Raw genomic sequence first — 27,146 nt, forward strand, 5'->3', positions numbered from 1 at the left:
AAAGTTAAAATCTCTCATTACCCCCTCCAAATTGGGCTGCCTTTTAGGTCCAGCGCTGATATATCCGTCAATTACTTTCAAACTATTTTTTTCTCACAGGTGTCAATTATTTTCCTTTTAAGCAAAAAGAAAAGATACTACTACTAACATGGAATGATAAAAGAATATCCATTTACCTTTTTCAAAAAGTCTTTAGTCACCACTAAAAATCAGTAACTGCAACAACACTACTTTGACAAAATAATTTCCATTTCAAACCCTCTCCATTCAAAATCAAATTTCCTTAGTGGAAAAACACATAACGCCAAAAAAAAGCAATAAACACGCATTACCTCACTGACCCCATTCTCATTCCCATCCTCAAAAAACGCAATCCAATTTTCCCCCTCTTTCCAAAACTTGAATCACACACACTATCGCTTCCACCAAAAAAAAGCCATGGAAAATACCCCTGAATCTGAGAAACCAAAACCTGAAGGAACTCTCATTCACGACGGAAAATACACTCAGTACAACGTCTTAGGCAACGTTTTTGAAGTCTACTCCAAGTACATTCCTCCTCTTCAACCCGTCGGTCGCGGCGCATACGGCATCGTTTGGTTTGCATCCATCTTCTTCCACTTCAATTTCTTCAATTTTTGTTTTGTTTTGATTATTAATCGATTTTATCTGTATCTATAGCTGTGCAACGAACTCCGAAACGGAAGAAGGTGTTGCGATTAAGAAGATTGGTGACGCGTTTGATAATAGGATTGATGCGAAGAGAACGCTTAGGGAAATTAAGCTTCTCTGTCACATGGATCATGATAATGTATGCGATTAATTGTGCTTGTTTATTTTAATTTTAATTGATTTGATTTAGAGGTGTTAATTTTGGTGGTGTTTATTTGTAGGTGATTAAGATTAAGGATATAATTAATCCAGCTGATAAGGAAAAGTTTAATGATGTGTATATTGTGTATGAGTTGATGGATACTGATCTGCATCAGATTATACAATCTAATCAGGCGCTCACTGATGAGCACTGTCAGGTGAGTAGTTGTGTGTGTTTGGATAATTGGTTAATTAAGCTCTTATTGAGTAATGCTTGTGCTTAAGCTATTTTTATAATCAAAGAGAAAATGTAGTTGTTAATTTTATATAGTAAGTTGTTTTTATGAATTATTATGTAGTTATGTAGCACCGACACCTCTGAAAAAAAGTGTATGTGTAAGTGTCAGTGTCCGTCCGAAACTGACACAGACACTTGTGATTACATTTAATTTATTCATTTTTTTAAATTTATTATCGGTGTCAAAGTGTCAGTGTCAGTGTTATGGAGAGCGTATTGAAATAAGCTGGAAACAGTTTATGGACATGAAATAAACAATTCCATAAGCTCTCCCTAGCATTCTTTCAAGTGTTTATGTTAATAGATAAGTTCAAGTAAGTTGTTGATTAGCCGATCTTAAGTTGTTGATTGACCAATTTTAACGCAGATGGATGGTATTAACTGTTTAACATATTGTCTTAAATTTATATGTAAATGTAAGAGAAAGTAAAAGGATATACAAGTGAGAGAAATGTTAGGGTGGGCGTGATTGATAGAATATGAAATGTGAATATGAAAAACAGTGATTTGACGATGAGTGTGCTGTGAGGAAATCAATGTTATCTATTGATGATGCAGTAAAGCCTAAAACCTGTTATTTTAAGCCACCATATCCACCGTAAAATGTCATGGTGACGCTGCCGTCATTAAAAAATTGGCCTTGGCGGTTTTCTTAAAATCCGCCACTGCAATCTGTCATGACTGATCATTGACATTTGACAGTACTAGAGGAAACAGATGTAACAAATAAGAGTTGGTGAGGGTGAAAACTTAAGGTTCGATTGTGTCTGTCAAAGCAAGTAGAAAGAGTGAATACTGAATTGTAACAAGAAAAGTGATGTGTGTGTTTGTGTGGGAGGGAAAGATGAGAGAGAGTGCAGTGTGTAGGAAGTCAAGAAAAAAGGAAAAAGATGTTGGTGGCTGCAGACTGTGGTTAATGTACAGAATGAACAGAAAAAAGATAAAGTGGAGAAGATTGTTTCTGTATAAAGGTAAGTCTGCATGTGTTTGGTATGAAAATGAGAAAGAGAGGGTAATGATATGAGAATGTTGTAAAGAGAGGTTTATTGAAGGGGATAGTGGTAGATCCTTAGAGTTTTGTTTAAGTGCATGGATAATGATTCGGTGTTTGTAGAAGTTATTGTACCATTCCTTTCCATCTCATTCCTTCTAAATTTACCAAACATGTTTAGAAGTTTACCCGAGAATAACGTTTTTTGTTTTAGTTTTCTTGGGAATACCATTCCTAGAATTTGTGAGGTGGGAAAAGGATGTACATCACACTTGTGTTATGTAAAGCAATATACATGAGCCATTTTTTGGTTGAATGTTTTAGCAAAGCAAGCAACTAGGATTGAGTTAATGGTAACTGGTAAGGAGTTTGAGTTGTTTGTATGAAGTCAAAGGTTCAAACCTCATTGCCATCAATGTACATAAAAACTTATTATGCAGAAGTCTGGCGTTCGTTAAGTGATTGTCAGGAATCTAGGACTAACAACTGTCTGTGTATTGATTATTGAACAGAAATTGGGCAAGTCTCTCACAGGAAAGCAACAAACTACCAGAGCCAAGGCCCCTTCAGAGAGGAATATTCTCTGAGTCTAACTGTTATACAGGTCACAAATTAATAGACGGATGGATGGATGAAATAGTACTTACTACCCTCCCAATCATTTATGTACTTAATCCTAACACAATTCCCCCCCCCCCCCCCCCCCCCCCATAAAAGCGGCACCTCCCATGTCGTGCCAATAACTGCCAGATTCCATCACCCTTCTAGAGTATACCTTTCAATATTGGGTCCCATGGTCTTATCAAATTGTTAATCATTAGATAAGCTTGTTTGATGGAAGGGAAGAACAAAATATTACAAAATGCTTCTATTTTTGTAAATGCAAGATAGTACGAAAGTTATATTAGAAACTTGTTCTTCACAATGCTACCGTGACAGTGAAACCTCTAAGTTGTTGTATCTGTTTATAATGCATTTATGCAATCTATTGCTGTATGAGGACCTTACATAAATTTTCAGTATCAGATACTTTGATATTTTCTATAGAAGCTGATAGTGAATTAGTGGCTTACAATTATAAATTTATACTTATTTGATGGTGTGGTTTTGAATCTTTGATGTATAGCAAGAGAATTAAATTGATTTAAGGTTAAGCAGTGTATTAAATGTGATTGCAGTATTTTCTATATCAACTCTTAAGAGGATTGAAATACATACACTCTGCAAATGTTTTGCACCGAGATCTAAAACCAAGCAATTTACTTCTCAATGCAAACTGTGATCTCAAAATATGCGACTTTGGGCTTGCCAGAACAACCTCTGAGACAGACTTCATGACAGAATATGTTGTGACTCGTTGGTACAGAGCCCCTGAATTACTACTGAACTGTTCAGAATATACTGCTGCTATTGATGTATGGTCAGTTGGTTGCATTTTGATGGAGATAATTAGAAGGGAGCCTCTATTTCCTGGTAAAGATTATGTTCAGCAATTGGCACTCATAACTGAGGTATTATTCCTCTCACTTCATTAGTGGCTGTTAGTGTGTCAAATTTGCAATTCCTTCTAAAAATTTATATATAACTTCCTCGTCATTATCTTCAAAATAGTTGTTAGGTTCACCAAATGAAGAAGATCTTGGATTCCTTAGAAGTGATAATGCAAAGAAATATGTTAAGCAGCTCCCGCATGTTGATAAGCAGCCTTTTGCACAAAGGTTTCCTGATCTGTCCCCACTGGCAATTGATCTTGCTGAGAAAATGTTGGTTTTCGATCCCTCCAAACGCATAACTGGTATGTTTCTTTATGTTAAATACCCCTTCCTCCATATTTTTCTTTCTTTCTTTTTCATTTCCTTTGTAAGTTTTAATTTTCTTCTATGATTGCATAGTTGAGGAAGCACTGAATCACCCATATATGTCAAGTCTTCATGAGATCAACGAGGAGCCTGTTTGTCCATCTCCTTTTATCTTTGATTTTGAACAGGCGACTCTGGACGAAGAAGACATAAAGGATCTCATATGGAAGGAATCTCTGAACTTCAGCCAGGAGCAGATACTGCAATAGTCTTGGCACAATGATCTTTTAATTTTATCCAGAGATTCTATGGAATTTTATAATACTGGTTTGGCGTTGGGCTAGAAAGTTTTAATTCTAGAAAACATGTTATAGAAGGTTTGTTAGAGGTTTGAAGTTGCAAGAATGAGTTGTGCATGTAATATGTAGTCAGAGTGATCAGGAATGTTTTCCTTTGTTGATGAGAGGGTAAGGATTTCTCTTTTCCTTTGTTTTTTTGGTGATTGTTATACATATAATAGGGGCACATGCCTCCAAGCCTTTGTCTTTGGCTTTACAGTGTATAAATCCGAATATAGTATTATCCAAAAGTTGTTAAGATAAGCCACAATATAGTGGTTTTTGTTTCCACGTGTTTAATTACGGTTTTGTTCTCCTTATTTGTCTTTTATTGATTCAATTGAATTACTTCTCTTTTATTTGTTTCTAATAAAACCTACCCAATACTACTCAGTGGCTTCAAATTTGGAATCATTTTTATGATAATTTCTAGACTTAAAAGATTCTTGGTAGTGTTTGGTGTCACATTTACCTTCAAATTAGCACATCACACCTTAGTTTCAAGTACAGACCACGATTACTGAAATCTAATTGTGGTTTGATCGGAAAGGGACTATCAATCAATTTGGATGAATCCTATAATTGGAGGAATCTATATGTCATCCTCTAAATTAAACATGGCACCTCCTAATATCGGAAATTTCAAAATTTTTGGTATTGTCCAAAATTTTTTTCAAAATTTACAGTATATTTTTAAAATTTCCGGTAAAAACTCATGGAAATTTCATAAAATCTGGTATTTTTTTGAAATTTCCGATAGAAATACATATTTTTTGAAAATTAGTGACTTTAGGTAAGAGTATAATGATAAAAGCATACCCCTGGGATGGCATGTAGATTCTCCCTATAATTGTTACATGAATAAATCATAAAAGCCCGCTGAAATGGTATGATAATGAGAAACCAGGCCAAGTTGGTTGCTCCTATATTCTATCACTCCGCAAACTTTTAGTTGTTTCTGTTGGTGTCATAGTGGTGGGACTAGGCTGGGCCGAGCTAGGCTTTGCCAAGCCTGAGCCTGACCTGTCAAAAATTTCAAAGTCTAAGCCTGGCCTATGGCCTATTAAAGACTTATTTTTAGACCTAAGTCTGACCTTTTCGAAGATCTGTTTGGCCTAAGAACCTACATAAAAGCCTATTTTATTTGAGGATTTGTAAATAAGAAATTTAACTATTGTTTAAATAGACTAACAAATTAAAAGATCAACAAGACTAAATGTTTACTTGCGTTGACTTATTCAAGTTTACTTATTAATATAAAATTTTTGATACTATTTGTTTGAGAGAACTTAAGAAAACAACTTATGCATTGTTCATAAAGTTTTTGCAGTTAATTCTCATTCGTTTATCAAAATGACTAAGCTTGATTTTTGTATTTTAATTCAAAGTATGAATACAATATTATAATAATAATTAAATTATTCATATATATATATATATATATATATATATATATTTAAATAGGTCAGCCTACTAGGCATGAAAGGCTTTTTGTATGGCTTGTGGCCTAGTCTTTTTAGCTAAATAGGCTTTTAAAAAAGCCTAGGCCTTTTCTATTTGAAAAAAAAGTCTGGCCTAGCCTGGGCCTGTGGAGGCTAGGCCATAGGCCCCTGTTAGTCGGTCTGGCCTATTACCATCCACAATGTGTTACAGTGTTACTCTTTAACAGCAACTCTTCGAGAGCCAACACTGCTAGCCTTCATAGAGACATGAAAATTGGGTGTCACTACTGAAGATGGGGTGGGAAAGTGAGGTTATTTTTGTTTAAAGTTGCCAAGAATCTTCGACAATAAAAGAAGTTATGAATGGAAGTATGTGGGCTGCTTTGTCTGCATGTTAACATGAAAACTTGTCGATATAGAAATATCTTGGTTAATATTTCAAGGAAAATTATTATTCCATCCTAGGAGTTGGAAAAAAACCCTATAAAAATCTGAAAATACATCATAGTTTTTGGAAATACATTTTCAGACGCATCGTATACACACAATTAATTCATTTTTAAGCTATGCCCTAATTTTATGAATAAATTTATTTCGAAAATGTCTTTCTAGAAAGTCACCGGAAATGTAATTTTGGAACCTACTAATGTTTCTTGTTGTAGTTTTGTGTCCTGAGTAGTTTTCAGCAAACGAGCAAGTTCAAACAACATTATAAACGGCGATAACTACAAAGATTGTGAGATACCATCTCTGACCGCCACTACCACTTTGGGAGTCTCTATGCTAGGTCTTCCCAAGGTTTCTAGTATAAAGGAGTGATTGATTCCCGAAGTCCTCGTGCTTGCAAAATTGCACAAGATGCCTACTCCAGTGTTTTTGTTCTCTCGGGACATGCACAATCTCTTGTGAATTGAACTTGGCTAGCCTTTCTCTTGTTACGGTGATATATTTTTGTAGTTGTGGGTCTTTGGTTTGTGTTTCAGCCTTGACCTGGGATACTACTAGCTATGACTCAGTTCACAAATTGATCTCCTCTACTCCTATATTGGATGTCAGTATGAGAGCAACAATGAAAGCCTCATACTCTTTTTGGTTATTAATGGCAGAGAATTCAAAGCGTAAGGATATATTGAGTGTCATTCCGAGTTCACTCTACAAGATAAGGCCGATGCCAATTCCCCTATTGTGCAATGATTAATATGTGAATATGGTCCACATCGCGCTTGGCTCTTGGGTGGCCGACGTCATTTATGCTAGGAAATTTGCGAACATGTGAGCCTTTAGTGCTTTCCTTGGTTCAAAGAAGATGCCGAACTTAGAGATCTCAATAAAATATTTTGTCATTTGTCCCGCGACATTCTTCCTATTAATGATCTACTTAAAGGGTATGTCAGTTTAGATGACGACGATGTATGCTAGGAAGTAACGTCGTAACTTTCTCGAGGCCATAACTAATGCTAATGAGATCTTTTGTATTTTATGGTAGCGTGTTTTCGACCATGGCAATGCATTGGGTAGGAAGTAAACTAGATTATGAGTGAAGCTCGTTTCTCGTATGAGGATGACACTTACTGCATCGGCAAATATTACAAGGTAAAGGAATATGGTCTCTCCAAGTGTTGATCTAGAAAAAACTAGTAGGGTGGATATGGATGCTTTTAGTGACTCGAACATCAGTTTACATTTCATGGTCCACTTGAAGCACTCTTCTTTTTTTAGTAGCAGGTAGAATGACAAGGTGTGTTCCGTGTTGGGCTGATGATCTCGAGATGAACTATTCAGGGACGTAGGTATCCCGTTTAGTTTCATTATCCCTTTTTACTTATTCAGAATCTATATTTTAATAACTCTTTCACACTTGTTTGAATTTGTTTCTATGCCTCTATATGTTAAGTAGAAACTAAGGAACTTGTCAGGTCTGACTCTTAAGGTGTATTTCTTAGAATTAAGTCTCATGTTACACTATCAGACCCGTCTAAACACACTGGCGAGATGCTTGTTGTGCGAGTCTTCTTCATTGGATTTTACGTTCATATCGTCCATGTATACCTCTTGTGTTTCGCCGATCTCTTCTTCAAAAATCTTATTCACCATTCTCTGATATGTTGCGCTTGTATTCTTTAAGCCAAAAGGCATGAGGTTGTAGAAGTAGTTGGCACGCTCCTTCATAAAAACTGTCTTGTCTCTGTTTGTTTCGTGCATATAAATTTGATTATATTTAGAATATGTGTTCATGAATGACAATCGTTTGTACCAGTCAGAGCTATCTACTAGCTTTTTGATGTTATTGAGCGAGTACAAATCTTTGAGGCAAGCTCAATTGAGGTCTGTGTAATTGACATATGTGTTCCATTTGTCGGATGCCTTTTTGACTAAGACAACATTGGATAACCATTCAATATATTTTACTTTGGAAATAAAGTTGGCATGTAGTAGGTGTAATACCATATTCATGGAGGCTTCAGCTTTCTCAAGGGATTGTTATTTTCTTATTTGAGCCACATATCTGATGGAATGGTAATAAATGGTGACATACAATGTCGTCATCGATGCGAGCATTTCGTCTAGTGAGATCACAAATAGACCTTTGTTAGCTCTTAGACATTGTATGAGGCTTCTCCTCACTAGTTTTGGTAGGTTGGCTTCTATCAAGACGGATCTGGCCGGGTTATCATCGAGCTGGACAACCTTATCCTCACGTACATCGAGATTAACCATGCCAATGATGGAGGTAGGAGTGTTATTTAAATTCTTTTCCAAGGTGAGGGAAGATGCCCGAGGATCCTTTAACATCGTATATTATATTAGGTAGGCTCCATGCTGTTCGGCCAAAATGATAGCTGGTTTGCTAAAATAATTGTGATATTTTATCTTCAAGTGGACTGTGGAAGCTAGTATATGTAGTGTTGCGAAGAAAGGTCTTCCAAGGACGAAATTGTAAACACTTTCACAATGGATCACTAAGAAGGACACATTTACCGTCCTTCTATGTATTCATTCCCCTAAGGAAAATGGTAGTTCTTTAGTGTCACAAAGGTGAGTAATAAGTTTGTTGAAAATCTTGAAGGTTTCGTCCTTCGTACGGTTCTCTGTCCTCTTTGCGTAGTCTTACTCTACGGAAAGGTTAACATACATAACACCGTACGAGCTTCTAATGTCGATAAGAATCCTTGAGACTATATGGTTATCCACAACGGCGGTCACCACCAACGGAAGTGTAATGCTAGGAATCCACCTAAATTTTTGTTGTCTTAGAATTCTAGGAGTGGTCTTTCTTTCTTAGGTTTCCCCTTTGTCGTTACCAATCCCGATGTGTCCTCTTTCATAGGTCATTTGTTTGGTTCTTTCTTCCAGAACGATCCCCCATCGATCGAAGAAATGATATGTTTTGTTGGTGGTTTTAGTGTTGACGTAGGGATGGTGACTATATTATCTAGATTGAAGATCACCATCGATAATTGAGCAAGATCGTTGCCGATGAGGCATGACTTTCTAAATTAGACAAGTTCGATGTGGAAGCTCGTGAAAATAAAATGTCGGTTTCCACATACTTCATCATTGTTTTGTATTGGAACAAGAATTGGATAATATGGAAGGAATGAGTTCTTCTAGAGCAGTGGTGAGAATCTCTGGTGCGGTAGAACGGAGGTGGACCTGCAAGATTATCACTCCAACGTCCAAGTTAGTGAAGTCAGAGATGTGTAGTTTGTGAGAGTGAAATCTTACATGTTATGGTGTGTGACATAGCTTATATATGACAAACTATTAAAGCCGGCTCCTTATAGTCTAACATGTGATGTAGGAATCATTCAATCAAATTTAATGGCAATTAACGCAAGAATAGCTGAGATCAAGTGTCTGATTCTTTGATGAAGTTCTATCTGCGAATGACTTTCCGAAATAACACTCTGGATTAAACTCTTTAGGATTAAGCCCACTTTAAAATGAATCTTTAAATGATCCCAAAAACTTTCAATATCTTTCTTTCTTTGTTCATTGATTCGGCAAAATGTTTGAGGATGTCATTCCTTTTTTTATCAATGTTGTAATTCCAATAAATCCCATTTGAACTTGCTGATCTTCTTAGAGTTAAAATTGACAAAATAAATAAGGAAATTCCCATTGCACCGATATACCTACTCACAAATCCACGGTGAAAACTCCAAAATACCCCTATAATTTGGATATGCATATCCGAAGACACATTTTTTTAAAAAGGTGACTTCGGATATGCATATCCGAAGGCAACCTTTTTAAAAAAAATCTCTTCGGATATGCATATCCGAAATAATTTGGAGTTTTTCATAAAACGCAGACAACCATCCCCACTGTTTGCATTTTCTTCAAACACAAAATTTTCACTTCAAACCCATTTGTAACAAGTTCCATTCAAAGTATTCCTACTGTACAAGTTCCATTCAAGTATTTCTATAAGCTCAAAGCTACATTCAAGTTCTACTCCAAAAGCTCCAAATATTTGTAAGTTTCCTCTACTTTCTAATCTAGCTCAAAGTTGTTATTAGGATACTTTGATTTAGGATAATGTGTTTGCTGAAGTTATTGTAGTTTAATGATAGTTTAGATGGAAAAAAAATTGGATTTTGGATGAGTTAGGGCAAGAAATGGAAGTCTGTCAAAAATGGCTTCGCAGGTTATTTCGAAAGTGCATATTCGAAATCCCCTCTGACCAGTTTCATATATGCACTTCTGAAATGTGATCTGAGTTGTTTTTTTAATTTTCAAATCTGTTTCATACTCTTCCCAGTGGAATTTTTTTCAAGAAAATGGTTGACTACCAGGCACCGACTGATCAACTTAGACAAGGGAGGCCAACACAGACAACCTCAACTCGACGTGAGAGAGGCGCACTGCAAGGAGTGACTCAGGGATAGGGTTGAGTCTGAGTCCAAATCCAAATGGATGAGGCGCCTACAGGATCCTCATCTGCACCGAGGAGTCGGTTGTAACACCCTTTTAAAAACCCCACGATCTTCACGAATATTTCATTCAATAAATAAACGCAAAACAATAACAAGGATGCCACATTTTCAATAAACATCATATAACAAATAATCTTGCACCGTAACACGGGTTGCCAAACATTTTAAGCATGGATAACATCTTTAACACAATAAGCAAATCACTTCAAACTTTGCAGCGGAATAAATAATTCAAACAATATTCATCATAATTAACCAATACCGTGAAAGGTAACTCAAGTATCGACGGAAACACCACAATTCATGCTTACAACAACATGATTATAAAAACAATACAAACTCTTTAAAAATAATGAAGATAATTATCGTTCTCAAATCAATCGATCCCAACCCAGATGTTACATATTAGAGCAAGACCCATAGACTCAACGAAAATAAAGTAAGCGCACTCCGAAGCTATCATCTAGACTTTAACGGACTACTTCTGATTACTTACGTGTTATCCACGTGGAGGTAAAATTCAAACAGAAAGGGGTGAGTAAATCACAATCATTATAGAATGCATAAGTAATAGATATAGTAGTCATAGCATAGGGACAACGACAACATGATATCATCCATTACATCTATAGCAAATCAACAATTTCCAATCTTTCACATCAAACACTCCAACTCAAGAATCATATCAAGTACATCACTTAACTCAATACCACAATTAATGAGATGCAACATTATTAGACTCCTACATGTAGTACCAATTCATCATCATTGATGACATAGTCATCTTCCTTCAAAGATCCCCAACATAGGATCGATTCCCACTTGGAACCGGAGCACATCACAAAACACACATAATCCACACAATGGGATTAAAGCCAACACTAGAGATTAGTCCTAACATTACCGGGCATATGCCCTTCCATCACTGGACAATAGTCCTACAAATTCTATGAATGCATGATGCGCAATAACACATAAATGAAAAACGCATCATCATTTATCATATTATTCACAACTCAGCATATTCATCATCACATGCTTCATAATCACACATACCCCACGACAGCATTAAGACATCATAGAACAAAAGTCAAGTAACAACAAATTATGGTTAAATCAATTTCATAATATGAAGCATGTTTACTGTTATTCATCACAAGACATCATCACATCTTAACATAATTAATAAGAAAACTATACCAGACAACCCATTTTATCCCAACAGAGTATAAATTATTTTATTAGCTCACTTTCGCTTCGAACGACGCGTCAACTGGAGTCCAGAAACTCAAGCTACGGTCTTTACAAAATTTTCTAGTTCAGGCACCATTCGCCCGACGAGTATCCTCGTTCGCTCGGCAAATGAAGGCAGTAGCTAACTTGTCCAATTTCTCAATTCTCTCACCGACGAGCCTCTTCACTCACCCGACGAGTCAACGTAGTAGCCAACACTTCTCATCGCCTGCATCATTCGTCCGATGCATCAAGTCTTAATCGCCTCGCCCGACGACTCAATCGATTCGCCTAATGAATCTGGACGATCAGGGATTTCCTGATACAATTTTTGCACCAAAACCAGTCCTAAGTCTTGCGATTTCCTCAAATTATGAGTCTTAAATCATCCACTAAACGTCAGCTTTCATCATATAACAACAATACAACTTCTCTACACTATGGGGATCATGATATTGGAATTCAATACCTCTAATTCACCAAACTTCATCATATAATCATCCATTCCTCATAAACCCAAAATCAATCCTACAATTATCTAACACTTGGGCCAAATATAATAATTAGGATAGAATCCCCTTACCTTATATTAAAGCTCAGTATCAAAATCATCTTCACGTTCTACCAAGCCTTCAAGTTCTCCTAAGCCCTAACTCTCCTCTCTTTCTTGTTCTTCTAAACTTCTACAATCGAATGAAAAACCCTTTTCTTTCTTTTCCCTTTTGTTCCACTTAACCCTCTTGAATTTACCAACTCGCCCTTATTATCTCTAACTCAATATTATTCTATTTTATTAATTAAAATAATCCCAACTAATTATTCTAATTATTGTAAAATACTCCTAATTCTTAATAACTCTCATAACATCTATGCACCACTCAAAATTATCGAAACATCATATATCATCATCAAAACAACAATTATCATCATTAGAACATCAAGACTTCATTGAGACTCATATACTCACACCAAATTATTTCAATAATTAATTAAATAATTAATCTAGATTTTCGGGGTGTTACATCGGCTGTCTCGGGCATCTTCCTCTTGTGAGGTTAGTTGGGAGGAGGGGAATGAGATACCTGAGGAGGAGGAGGTACCTAAGGTTCACCCTGAGCACGACGAGGATGCTTAGGACGTTTCTCAAGACACACATGAGGGCGGCTACCTGGGAGGGCCTTCAGATACGCCTGTCTTGATATACTATCATGACCATGTCGTTCGACATATTTGGGACAACTAGGTTGTTTTTTATTGCACATTTTAATTTAAACAGTTTACTTACAAATAGTTGAAATGAATTTAAACGGTTTACCAACAACAACTAACATTCTTGTTTTTTTTGTTCTGACAGGAACAGTTGCCCATAAAATTCGTGAACCATTCGCGAAAAATATTTGATCTATTTAAACCACAGGCTGAGTGGTTTAATGATGTTGTTGCAGGATTCAGACTTGGGGGGGGGGTTATGCTATACTAGATATGTTACCATAAGCCACAATATGTAGGGGAATTTGCCGAAAGGTGGCACAAGGAGACGTTGTTTTTCCACTTTCTGTTGGGGAGTTGACGATCACACTGCCTGATGTGGCCTGTCTGCTCGCGACACCGTCACTCACCGAGATCTCACTGTTATCTTTCAGGATTGGGCGCATCATTTGGTGCCAGAGGAGTATCGGCGTACGCAGGCCACCAGGAGCTGGCATTGTGTAGATGTATACGTGACATGGTTTTATCAGGTGTCACATCCTATCATGACACCCGATGCTCCTAGGTGTCCACCTAGGCCAACACATGAGGAGCTCTTGGAGAACTAGCAGGCTGAGAATGACCATGCCACTGATCTCTCTGCCGATATGCTTACAGATACAATTGATTGGGCAGGAGGCATTGGACAGAGGGATCATTGAGGAGGGCGGTCCAGAGGCGGTTGCCATAGTGCAGAGGATGGTTAGTGAGACGTCTAGTGCGGCGACGTATATGAGGCATTGGAGGTTGCAGGAAGTTCGCATTAGGCATACTTAGTAGTAATAGCCTATGTTTATTTAAGACTTTTTTTTTGTGTTGTAATATTTCGACACTTTGCACTTATCCGAACAACTATTACTATATTTCGATATCGATATTTTATTCTAGTCTACATATTTTTTATTTCCATTACATTTTATCGGATAAAAGAAAGTATTAATTTTAGTTGCTACGTTGCTCCGATTATAACAATGTAATTTTGTAGTTTTTTTTTTTTAAAAAGACAAAAGACTTTTCAGATGTGCATTTTCGAAACTGATTTATGGAATTTTCGAATATAAATATCTGTAATATTTGAAAATGTGAAAATAGTGTCTTCAAATATGCATATTTGAAAAACATTTTAGAAATTTCAAGGGTATTTTCTATCCTATATGGTGCAATGAGAAATTCCAAATTAAATATAAGAAGTAAATTTTGGAGGCTTTTAAAAACATGGGAGGGAAAGACTAGCTTGAAAAAACTTACAAGTGAGTTAAGTGAACCACATCACATGGTACAAGATCGTATAAGATTCGAGTTCCTCCATCTAACCTATCAGATTTTGATATTATATTCATCCAGCTCACACCATCACAGCCACTCACATTGCCACGTCACGTAGGCCCATCTCTCCATATGGAATTCACACCTCCATTTTTTACACGTCAGCTTCTTCACAATAATATCTTCTCCCACTATCTCTCTCCTTCTCTCTCTCTCTCTCTTTGCTTTACCTATTTCTTCTCAATCTCTACCACCAGTCAAACAAAGTCTTTTCCTTTTTTATCAGCAATTTTTCTTGTACAGATTAAGCAAAAAAAGCAAAAGAAGAAATGTTAGAATCTCGTTTACTCATATTCCTTCATTCAAAAAAATATATTTCTGTTTTTTTTTTTTAAATTTTTTAATTTTGGATTTTGAGCTTTGACTATTTTTTTTATTTGATTTTTTTCTAAGTTATTGCATGGAGCTTGGGAATGGAAATGGAGCTTTGAAGATCTGTTTCATCATCCTTTGAGAGTATGCTGCTTTTTCCCCTCCATGTCGATCTAATTTAGGTTTTTGATTCTGTTTTTATCTTATGAAAATAGCTTATATGCATAATCACTTATTTGATAAGCGCTTATGGTATACAGTATCAATAAGTTGTTTATCTGTAAAAAGAGATTCTGTTAACAATTATGATTAAAGTATCGAGTTGACTGATAGATAGGGTTGTGTTTGTAGAAATTGATGGGTGAAGTGCTCATGATATGGAGAATCCACAGTTCTCACAACAAGGGGATTGGATTTGTGCATTCCTGATAAGTCCTCACCTTGTTGTTTACTGAGTGTGGTTGATATAGGTCGATACGATGATGAACGATAATGTTGGGAAAAAAAGTTTGGGGGAACAAAATCGCGAAGTTAATGAAGGGCTAGGTTCTGAATCGTCAACTGGAAATGACACGAGATTTAGTAAGGTAACGAAAGATGGAAACGATGGGTTGAAGGGATCGAGTCGGATCCATGAGAGGTTTCAGGTTTCACCGCAACCACTACCCCGAGCTCCGGTTACTTACTGGGAAAGGTTTCTCCCTGTTACATCGATAAAAGTTTTGCTGGTGGACGATGATGATTCCACACGTAATGTTGTGTGTGCTCTGTTAAAGAATTGTGGTTATGAAGGTATATATGTTTTGTTTTGTTTTGTTTTATTAATCATGATTGAGATGTAAAAACCATCCAAATAAAATTTAAATTTCATGCCAATTTGATAAATTTCACGTTTGTTATTTACAGTCACTGCTGTTTCAAATGGTCTTCAAGCGTGGAAAGTTCTAGAAGATCCAGGAAAACGAATTGATCTTGTTCTAACTGAGGTAGCTATGCCTTTTGTATCCGGAATAGGTCTTTTGTGCAAGATCATGAGCCACATAGCTCTGAAGAATATTCCTGTGATTAGTAAGTGTCATTTCAAAGCCATACTCCGTATCATATTGCAGTATATTTTCAATGACTATGACTATTGCTCATTTGCTGTTTTCTTTAACTGAACATATTGAAATGCATGCAGTGATGTCATCTCATGATTCTATGGGTATTGTCTTTAAGTGTTTGTCAAAAGGAGCAGCTGATTTTTTAGTGAAACCTATTCGGAGGAATGAACTTAAAAACCTCTGGCAACATGTTTGGAGAAGATGCCATAGTGTGAGTTGCTTTACGTTTATGTCTCAGGCATTTGATAAAACAAATGCGAAAGAATGATGTTTCCCAGTCTATTTGGAACCAAGTGAACATGGTTTTGAGTATATGATTCGGATATCCAAATATACTAGTTGTTCCTACTGCATAATTCTCTTTGAACAACTTGAACATTCAATTATCCAGTTCAGTATTCAAATATTAATATCAGTCCTTTGGTAATGTATGAACCTATTGATGAATTTTCAAATAGATAATACTCCATTACTTCCTTTCTAGCAAATTTCGTAGTTTATTTTTTTTTCTTTTTGTTTTGTTGCATAGAGATCCATACCTTAAAGTAGCATTAGTGAAACAATATAGCTTAACTAATTTTTGTAGAATGATACTCATCTTATTGACATAGATATAAAAATTAATTCATCAACAGTCAATGGCATTCCTTAACATGGACTAATACACTTTCTCAGTCTAGTGATAGTGGGAGCGAAAGTGGGACAAACACCCGAAAATTTGCAAAGTCAAGAAGCATCTGTGCATATGACAACAACAGTGGTAGCAGTGATGAGAATGATTATGGAAGCAGAGGCTTGAGTGTTAGAGATGGAAGTGACAAAGGAAGTGGAACTCAGGTATTGCACACATCTAACATGTTTAGATTTTTATTAATTAAACCAGTTAAGTATGTATCCCATTTAAAGCCAATTCTATAGCAATATCCTGTGTTGATGCCATTGTTCATTCATGCATATGAGTTTTAAAATCTAAATATCATCTTTGTTTATTAGTTTTGAGTGTAGTTTGAACATAAGTAGCCAGTCTACATGGAAGATTACGTGTATGCTTGGTTTCCATTTTGGAAGAAGCAAAAGCAATTTTAGAGGTGTAAAATTGATTTTGACTTGATTGTTTTCTCAAAAGTAGAATTGATTTTGCTTTCAGAATTGATTCTTGTTGAAGTCAGGATTTGTAGCTTTTGAGTTTAAACATGATTTTTACACTGAGATTTGTTGTTCATCTCACTTTTGCATAAATGTATTCAAACACAAATCATTTTACATTCAACTCACTTTTAAGTTTTAACCAAAATCAATTTTACAAAATCAATTTACTCAAAATCAATTCTCGTCACCGCAAAACCAAACACACACTACAACTATTACTCAACATCAGAGTCATTGATGTATCTATCTATCAAAATTCAAAAGTGATGGTTTTCAGAATTGAAGCTCCAGCATGTGTTGAGTTTTAAAAGAGTAGCGATTTTATAGATGGGAATTAAAAAAAAAAGAATGCTGAACTGGAGATATATACTCCCTCTGACCCTTGCTTGTCCCTAAATACACGGCTCTCTAAAAAAAAGAATGCTGAACTGGAGATATATACTCCCTCTTTCATTTTTAGTAACTTGTTTTTTCTTTTAAATATGGTTAACCATAAGTATTTACTTAATGTTCTACTTGTTTTTCTTTTTAGTGAAGCATAAAATTTTTTTTTAGAAATTCCTAGACTGGGGGTTCACCTAAATTATTTATTCATCTAAATACCCCCGTTTTGTGTAGAGTTCATGGACTACAAATCTAGCTCAAATTAGCAGCAGCCCTCATCCAGTTTCACCTCATAAACAATCTCATGATACTCCTGATAGCACGTGTGCCCAAGTGGTGCTTCCAAAGCCTGAAAACATTAGTAGTAAGTGGGACCAGGCCACAGAAAAAGAGTGCCATAAACCGATTGATCATCCTGGTATGCCTTGGTAGTATCTTTTCTGTCTTTTTTTTACTTATCTCTTTTGATTTTGATATTTTACCCAATAAACGGCTTGTACTTTCCAGATGATATTGCAATGGGTAAAGATTTAGCTATGGGAATATCTTTGAACATGCAAGAAAAGCATCCACATGAGGAACTATCTAACAATCCAATGTGTAAAGGAGTTAATAAGATGTCTGATACAGATGGTATGCAGCTCAATAAAGGACATAGCAGTGTTCATGAAAAAGTACAACCGGAAGAGGACAGTGATAGAACCAGGATGCAGGAAAATCAGGCTATGAATGTTGGTGTCACTGATAGCAGTAGTCCACAGGCTGAAAGCAGAGATTTGAATACTTCGAATGGTTTTTCTGCTTTTGCAAAAACAAAAACAAGTTGCTTCAAACAGCACCCATCACTTGAACTAACATTGAAAAGGATGGGAGAAGTAAAAGATGCTGAACATGTCACAGGTGATGAATGTAATGTTTTGAGACATTCAGATCTGTCGGCATTCTCCAAGTAAGAGGAAACCTGCAAGCATAATCACCTTCTCTTGGAAAGTATATATTGTTGCATTACATTGGTTGATAACATTTACATAATTAAATGTGTTTTCTTTTCTTGGTTCTGCAGATACAATACAGCTTCCGCTTACCAGGTACTGTTCTACGGTCCTTACTCCCACGATAGCAGGGGATTTATATATTTATAAACATTAAGGTTTTGTGTTTTATTTACTTATTTTAATCCCAGTCATTTCATAACTAACATGATGAAATGACACTTTGCTGCATGTCTTAGTTAACTTTCAGTGGTTTTAGATATTTTTTGTTGTTGTTTCAAAGAGCCTAGCGGCAAAACGCACATGCTAAGTGCGGAGAAGTGGGGTGTTGCGGGTTTGAACCCGCTCCCCAGCAGCCTTTTATCATCTTAGCTGCATTTACGGGACATGGTTTTAGATATTTACTGTGACAAACAAATGCCAGTTCCAATTGCTGGAAGATAATGTGTAGAACCGAATCTCAATGGTTGGGCAAACCTTATGTTATCTGTACATTTTATCAGGCTCAGACTGGAAATGTAGGAAGCTGTTCCCCACTAGACAATAGTTCAGTTGCACCAAATACAGAGACAATACAGAACTTCACATCTCATTCAAATGCCACTCTTCCAAATCAACAGTCTAATGGGAGCAACAACATGAACGACCTGGCTTCCACTAATACATATCTTAGCACCAAACCTGAAAATTTTGACAAGAAACCCGAGTCTTCGAGAGGGATTGGCTCTTTTACTTCTTCTGAACTCCAAATCGTGCAAAATAATAGTGTCTCTACATCTCAGAAGAAGACTTCTGCCCAGGAAGAATGTGCTGGAAGCATTAAAGGACAGGTAGGAGGCTTTGAACAAGGATTTCAAGTCGAGCATGCTCAGCATCAACTTCAACATTGTAACCGCATTGCCCACAAGGAGGCAGTAGATCTCCGTTCAGTTCATGATATCTTAGTTGAAAGCACAACCAAAGATGATCAGCAATGTATGTCAAATGCGTTTGGAGAGCCAGCAGAAAGTAATGGCACAGCTACAAACTATGGGAATGATGGAAGTGCAGCTGAAAGTGATCATGGGAGCAATGGGCAGGACGGAAGCAACACTTTGACAATCGGAATGATAAATATGAGAAATAGCAATGTGGAGGCTGGGAGCTTTGGAATTAGTGGCATTGATAAAGTAAACACTGGAAGTGGGTCTTATGAACAACGATTTGCATTGAGAGAGGCTGCCTTGTTAAAGTTTCGTCTAAAGAGAAAAGAAAGATGCTTTGAAAAGAAGGTAGTCTATTTTTATTTACTCGGTTCATAATGAGTTTGCTGAAGATCGCAGTATCAGATATATGTAGTCCAGTTTTAGAATAAATATGTCGCTATTCCCTGCTCATCGTGTTCCTATATCTATTACTGAATTGATGGCTTGTTGATTCTGGTAATAAAAATATCATTTTAAAGCATCCTATGCAATTTTATTGAAGTATTTTGGCTTTTACTTCAAGTTAAAACATTTTTGGCCTTTTGAAGTTTCCTTGTATGAGTTTAATGCTTGTGTCAATCACTTGACCTTTATCGTCATCATGCACAAGCTGGTATATATGCCAGCATTAATTCATCTTGTTCAATATTTAGCATCATTTGTTTATTTTTCAGGTTAGATATCAGAGCCGGAAAAAATTGGCAGATCAGCGGCCGCGTGTTAGGGGACAATTTGTTAAACAAATAGTGTATGTTGCAGCATTCTTGTATTTATTATTTGTTTTACATTTTTATTTGTTTCCTTTTCTAAGTTAAGTACTGGTTCTACTTCTTTCATTCCGCCCCCTTTCTTCAGGTATGGTACCAATGAAGAAAATAAAGAAAGCGAGGAACTTGTATCTATGGATAATTCTAACGATGATCCCAAACAACACCAATCAAATTGCTGATCATTATTTGACTGATTTTGTTCCATCAACTGCATCTAGCGGCTTTGCACTTTCACCATGGAAAAAGCTGGGAGGTTTGTAATTGTGGTATAGAAGAATCTATGAGTAGGCAGGCGCCATTATTACGAGAAAAACTGACATTTAATTTGAAGCTTCAAGACAATGCTCTAGATTCAATTTATGGTTGTAAACTTAAAAATTCCAATGAACCCATGTTCATATCTGTAATGTGTCAAGCGTCGACCTTGTTCATGTTTGCGTTCTACGCGTAACATTGTGTATCATAATCAGGAATTCAGTAACTCTTGAGTTGAAAGGTAACCTCTAGAAACTTAAATTTGAGGATAGCTACTGATTGTAATATCAAAACAGTTATACTATGCCAATGTCAATGTTAAACAATTTATAAAGGTGTGCTTTATTTTTTGTTGTTGACAGTATCAATTCATGAAGCTGTTAAATTTTCAATCGCCGATCTTTGCACAATTTTTCATCTTCTAAATTGCACTATTCTGTCAAATCTCCAAACCAGGACTATGTTATGCTTTATGTTATTACTTCTAAAGATTGGTAGTTCTGTCACCTATTCTCTGCTTCCTCCCCAAAAATATAATGTAACTCATCTTTTTTTCAAAATAGTGGTCTTGAAATGGCATGGTGTAATAATGTCAACTTTGTTTTGAAGTTGTATGTTGAGAACATGGTTCTATTTCGTTGGCCCTTCAGATTAGACCGTGTAACATTACATTCATCTTAAACAAATGGGGAGGAGTCCGGTAAATTACAATTAGGTTAGAGTTCATTATAATTATCTCGATAAAAATAATTTATTGTTTTTCTGATTTATTGTTTTTCTGATGTGAACGGTAGATGAACCAAACACATCATTTTATATAAATTCATGTGCATTCTTGTCTACAGAAAGTGTCGATGCAATCTAGACAACACAATAGAAATAAGAGAGAGAATCTAAATTTATTTAAATGGGGGTGGTTGAGATAAAAGAGGAGAGAGACAATTTTATTTTTAATTTTTAATTAATAAAAAAATGTGATTGATTGTGTGTAAGTACATGTGTTATGGTTGTGTCTATGTAAGTATTTTCCTAAAAATAAATGGTTTGCCACATCTCAATATGACAAAAAATTCAATCTCCATGTACTCTTAGTTGCACTCTCGTTCATGAATACATGGAAATTAGTGATAGATCTATGTCTACATCAACATATACAAATCAGTAAACAACATTGAATAAAATATTTTTAATAACTAATTAAATGATTACATGAATATACTACGTGAAACAATGTCATACATTATGCTATGTGTTTTATCTTGATATTAATGACTAACTGTCTCTCTGAATGTGATAGTCCATTTTGTCACCTTCCTCGCAAGAAACACTCATGGCTAATAGATATCTCTCAAACTCCTATTTAAGGAAGTTGAACTGTGCATCGCCCATTGGTATTTTCAACTTTATAAAGGGTTTTCATCAAATATGAGCCAAGTAGCTCAACCTTCACATCCACTATTTCAAATATTTTGGTATATTTGAAAGCACATAAATGATATTGTATTTAACAACGTAGTCGTCGACATCAATGCGATTTTCTTTATAATTATTTGGTATTCTTGGTGGTGGAATGCAATAGTTTCAAAGGATAGAATTAGGTGTAATTTATTCGAATGGTTACAAAATCCGATCCTTTGTAACTAAATTATTGGGGCTGTTTGGTATTGTTTTTCTGTTTCTTGTAAGGGTTGGAGTACCCCTAGTACTCTATTCTCTTAATCAAGAGTTGCTTATTAAAAAGAAATACTTCAACTTTTAGATGGAAAAATGCATAAAAATTGACAAGTCGCCAAGTGTCATTGCCATTTCCTTAGCTTGAAGATACTTAGACCATCTCCAATGGTAGTTCCTTCTAATAAGTTCTCCACCTAGACATGCCACATCATAGTACCATTGCATTGCAATGCAACTATGAAAAAATTGTGGTACCCAATCAAATTAGTTTATGAGGTAAAGTTGTGGGCCCAATAATAACTTTTTAGAATTATACAATTAAAATAAAAATTATAAAAATTATTTTAAGATGATGTGGCTAGTGGGACCCATAAAGAACCCAAAAATGGGTTGTACCATTGAAGATGCTCTTATCTCCTTGTGCTACATCTTAGACCATTTACAATGGTTGAAAAACTCAACACCCACTTTTTCAACTCCCAACACTCCACATCATTTTCTCTTTCTTTCACCTAATAACTCAACACCCATTCAACTTTTACCCTCTCCAATGGTTTTTCACTCAACACCCTACCCCACCACTTTTTATTTTCATATTCTTATTTAAATTTTATTTTTATTTTTATGATTACATAAAATTACAATTATCGATTAAAATTAAATTAAAATAATAAATACTTAATAATTTATTTTTTAATTTTTTGTAATAAAAACAAAATTTATTTAAATAATTGGATACAATACAAATCATCTTAAATTAATTTAAAATAATAAACTTGGTTTTTTTTCTGTGTCCAAATCAAATGAACCAAGTCTCTATTTAGAGAGAAAAAAAATCATGAATTTTGGTATAAAAAAAAAATTAATTTGCAGCGAAATAATTGAGTTCAAAGTATTAAATGGATAAAAATCTGGCCAGCCAATCAGAAACAGCCAAGTGGCTGCACTTATCACCTTTCCCTTTCTCTCTCCGCGTGCATGCTTTCACCCACTCTCACTCCAGCGCGTGGCCCACACGCGCCAGCCTTCAGCCAACCAATTGCTGCCACGTCATCCCCTTGGACAGTTTACATGGTGTTGAGTTTTCTCAACATCTCTCTCCTCCAACACACACTCAACACTCCACTAAACACCCCATTGCACTTGATTTTGTGGTGTTGAGTTTAATTAAACCAACCATTGTAAATGGTCTTAGAAAAGAATGTAAGTAGGTCATCTCATGATCAACTATGTTAAAACTCGCGGGAAAAGGTTACTTATGATGAGAAATTAAGACACAATAACAAACTAATATGCAGTCGATATAAAATTCTCCACACTTGTAGGAACCTTGAGGATTAATAACAAATATAAGATGGAAAATCAAACAAATAAAGACACAAAAGAACACCAATATTTTAACGTGAAAAACCACTCAATATGAGAGTGAGAACCACGAGTCGTCTAGAACAAATAAATAATTTCATTATAATCAATTAAGGGTACAAGAGAGTCTTAAAGTGATTCACAAACAAGTGCTAACAACTGCGAATCACAAAGCAAAGTAGCTTACAAATAAGAATCAAAAAGCTGAAAATTTACCCAAATCTGCAACTTCAGTGCGAAGCAGATATCTCTCAGCTCATGCCTTGTTTTAAAATTCTGAACGGTCAAAAGGTAGATACATGAGTTGCGAACATGTCCTCCAAATTTGATCTCGATCCAGCAGTTTACGATTCGGAGATCGTCGATTTAGTAAGTCTGGTTGCCTCAAAAACGAAAAATAAAATTTTTCATCTTTTTTCTCTTTGAACCCTTATTTTCTCTCTATCTCTCTTAACTCTAAATTGACACTCTCCACTTAAATATGTAAGACAATAGACTATTCATATTTGGGTCTTTCTCCACGGGAGAATGACATTAATGAACCATTCTTTGTCTCGAATATGACAAGTGATGATATTATTTATATTATTAACACATTTGAGCAACCCCTAACAGAACTGAAAAAATACAACAGCTAAAGCTCTCTACGTGAATATCTTACGCTTACATTCATGTGTAGAAGAGGTAGTAGCCAAGTCTCTATTTCCTCTAAAGCAGGTTATCAACATAGTGTTATTGTCCACTACTAAAAATTTTAAAAAAATTAACTATTTAGACAATTTGACAATAAACAATTACAAAACTTAAAATCAATATGATTTTATTGTTAATCCTTGCGTGGGCCAGTCCATACAGAACTTTATTCTGGCTTTAAACGGGGCCCCCGCTAGTGAACGGTGGGATTGGTCCCTCTTGGATTAGTCGGTCGCAAGGCCGGATTCCAAGATTTCCAAAAAAAAAAAAAATATGCATTTTATTGTTCAGATTATAGAATCCTGTGTGCATGTCTGATGACATGTTCAGATTCTATAATACAAATTCATGCCAACATTCTAAGAATGTATAACCATAGAGAGATTTGTAACCCAAGGAAAAACACATGCAATCAATCGTATAAGTAGACAAATGTGTACTAACATGACCCACAATAGGTGCATATATGTTGATTAGGGAAATGATTTCAGGTTTGAGAATTTAGAGGTGATAATTCTTAAATTTTTTAAATTTAATAAACTTAGTCTTATCAAATTAGAGCCTTTAATTATAAGTATATATATTTTTTAAAATTATGTGAATATAAAAAAAATACTAAGAAGCTTCAATCTTAAATTTATGTAAATATGTTTGTTAAATAAATCATAGTTTAACATGACATAAATTTATAACTTAGCTTACATTAAATGTAGATTAAACAACCATACTTTTAAATAGATAATATAGTGTGACATTTTTAAAAACTCACTCAACTAAAAAGATCACGCTTTAAATCCTTCAAATAATATTTATTTATTTTGCTTCAATAAGTAATACTATTCTTGTCGCTATTTTTAATTAAATTTTAAGAAAAATATTAAATTCAACTTCAGCTACTTACAATGTTTTCAATAAACTTCAAATCCGTTAGGAATTCAGTTATTTTTTTCATGCATAATATGACGGAAATACCCTCCGAAAGTATTCATTTCCTCTTCATATAAAAGAACAAGAGTTTCCATAACTATCACACTTTTCCATTTCATTTTCTTTCGATTTCACTCTCTTTCTTCACTCTCTTCTTCTTGTCTCAGTTTTCTTGCTAAAGCTCGTAGATGAAGAAGGTAATCAGTTGTTTTTCCCCAAAGGGTTCCCCCAACCGCAACCGAACCGGCAACTCTCCCCGTTCCTCTCAATCTCCTCCCACTCCGGTTTCCTCTTCCTCTTCCGCTCCGGCTTCCCCTTCAGCCTCTACTTCCGCAAGTAAATTTTTTTTTCTGTTACGTATACCTTTGAGCATTATCATGCATGCATGCATGCAATTGAAATGTATTCTTTAACACGTTCTTTTCTCATCATGTTCTTGCTATACTGCATTTTCTACTATAATCAAGTTTCTTGTGAAGGGTTTGTATAAAAGATCATGTTTTTCGAAGCGGGTCATCGTATTTTCTTATCATCAAAGTTCAAGATTTGAATATGCTTAAGTTTCGATATCGTGATTCCTAACCTTTTCTTTCTTCTTGAAACTGTGATTCCAGCTACTCTTGCAAGAATCAATGAACTTACTGCAGAAGCGGAGACTCTAAATTTAAATTTAGGACCTTTGCCTATACAGAAATTCCCTTTTATGCAACTTCACTTTGCAACAGATGGTTTTAGCGCTGAAAACTGCGTGGCTAAAGGAGGTTTCGGCCGTGTTTACAGAGGAAACTTGGCTCCACAGAATCAAGAAGTAGCTATAAAGTGTCTTGACCCGAAAAGCCAGCAAGGAACCCGGGAATTCGTTACTGAGGTGGAGTTTCTGAGTAACGCAGACCACGAAAACATTGTCCGGTTGATTGGATATTGTGCTGAGAATGAGCACAGGATGATAGTTTATGAGTACATTAGGATGGGATCTTTGGAAGCTCATTTACTAACCCGTAATCCAGATTTGAACCTTGCAGTTCTGGATTGGAATACAAGAGTTAGAATAGCATATGAAACAGCAAAGGGTTTGCAGTATCTGCATAGTAATATGCAGCCTCGGAGAATATACAGGGATCTAAAATGTGCAAACATTTTGTTAGGGGAAGGTTATACTGTAAAGTTATCTGATTTTGGATGTGCTAAAAAAGCCCCAGCTAATGAACGTGAACGTAACTTGACAAGGGTTTTAGGCACAGTAGGATATTTAGATCCAGCGTATTTTACAACAGGCAATTGTACAGTCCAAAATGATATTCACAGCTTTGGTGTTGTTCTTTTGGAGCTCGTCACTGGTAGAAAATGTATTGATGAAAGAAGACCAACCGAGGAACAAAGTCTCCTTATATGGGTAAGCCGTTGTTGATTTTAGTTCATTAACCGTACCAGACATTAAATTGACTGCTACGGTTGATTAAAATTCATTGTAAATATTACTTAAAAGGTTGATTTGTTTTTTTTTTCTTTTTTCAGGCAAGAAGAGTATTTGGTAATAGGGACAGATACGAAGAAATTGTTGATCCATTGCTAAATGGTAACTTTAATGAGCGGAGTTTACATGCACTTGTTCGTATGGCTGAATATTGTGTTAATAGCGACTCTATGAAGAAGCCCAAAATGAGTCATATTGTCGATATTTTAGGACAATTGAATCGTGCAGCTGATGAACCAAACATTCCCTAGTCAGAAGGCTAACCCGGAATCCTACACTTTCTTCATTTCTGCTGCTCGAGTTCGATTTAGGCTTTGAAGTTACATTTTTTTTGGTCTGTTCATGTATGACCTAGTTATTAACTTTTGTTCTGTTAGGAGATAGCATGTGCTATTAGAATGTAATAACTACACATTGGTAGAATTTAGAGCAGCAATTATGTGATAAACCATTTCTTTACTTCATAGTAATTTTCTTCAGTTTGTAATACACTATTCTTAAGTCTAGTATGAATGCTTGGAATAAAGATAATAAAACCATTATTTTGTCTATAAAGTGTGTAAGAATTCTATGACTTAATACCTATAGATATATAAAAGCTATTTTAGATACAACTGTTTTAAGTAAAATTAATTTTACATGTATCCAAAACAAA

The 27,146-nt window shown here is 35.5% G+C and overlaps 3 protein-coding genes across 3 annotated transcripts; all 3 read left to right on the plus strand.

Annotated features, from left to right (window-relative positions):
- Positions 1–211: 211 nt before the first annotated feature.
- On the plus strand, positions 212–4,503 carry LOC131601938 (mitogen-activated protein kinase 13-like). Its single transcript, XM_058873870.1, has 6 exons — positions 212–599; positions 682–811; positions 894–1,031; positions 3,281–3,613; positions 3,714–3,897; positions 3,995–4,503. Exons 1-6 carry the CDS (start codon positions 439–441, stop codon positions 4,168–4,170), a joined length of 1,122 nt encoding a protein of 373 aa, XP_058729853.1. The 5' UTR covers positions 212–438; the 3' UTR covers positions 4,171–4,503.
- A 10,091-nt stretch (positions 4,504–14,594) lies between these two features.
- LOC131601940 (two-component response regulator-like PRR37) lies at positions 14,595–20,684 on the plus strand. Its single transcript, XM_058873871.1, has 11 exons — positions 14,595–14,884; positions 15,092–15,532; positions 15,647–15,808; positions 15,921–16,054; positions 16,519–16,680; positions 17,611–17,794; positions 17,884–18,325; positions 18,440–18,464; positions 18,872–19,639; positions 20,008–20,081; positions 20,189–20,684. Exons 2-11 carry the CDS (start codon positions 15,220–15,222, stop codon positions 20,280–20,282), a joined length of 2,358 nt encoding a protein of 785 aa, XP_058729854.1. The 5' UTR covers positions 14,595–14,884; positions 15,092–15,219; the 3' UTR covers positions 20,283–20,684.
- Positions 20,685–25,205: 4,521 nt separating this feature from the next.
- On the plus strand, positions 25,206–26,742 carry LOC131605113 (probable serine/threonine-protein kinase PBL5). Its single transcript, XM_058877508.1, has 3 exons — positions 25,206–25,353; positions 25,632–26,410; positions 26,533–26,742. Exons 1-3 carry the CDS (start codon positions 25,206–25,208, stop codon positions 26,740–26,742), a joined length of 1,137 nt encoding a protein of 378 aa, XP_058733491.1.
- Positions 26,743–27,146: the final 404 nt, after the last annotated feature.

The sequence above is a fragment of the Vicia villosa genome, linkage group LG5 (assembly GCF_029867415.1).
Source record: "Vicia villosa cultivar HV-30 ecotype Madison, WI linkage group LG5, Vvil1.0, whole genome shotgun sequence".
Lineage (NCBI taxonomy): Eukaryota > Viridiplantae > Streptophyta > Magnoliopsida > Fabales > Fabaceae > Vicia > Vicia villosa.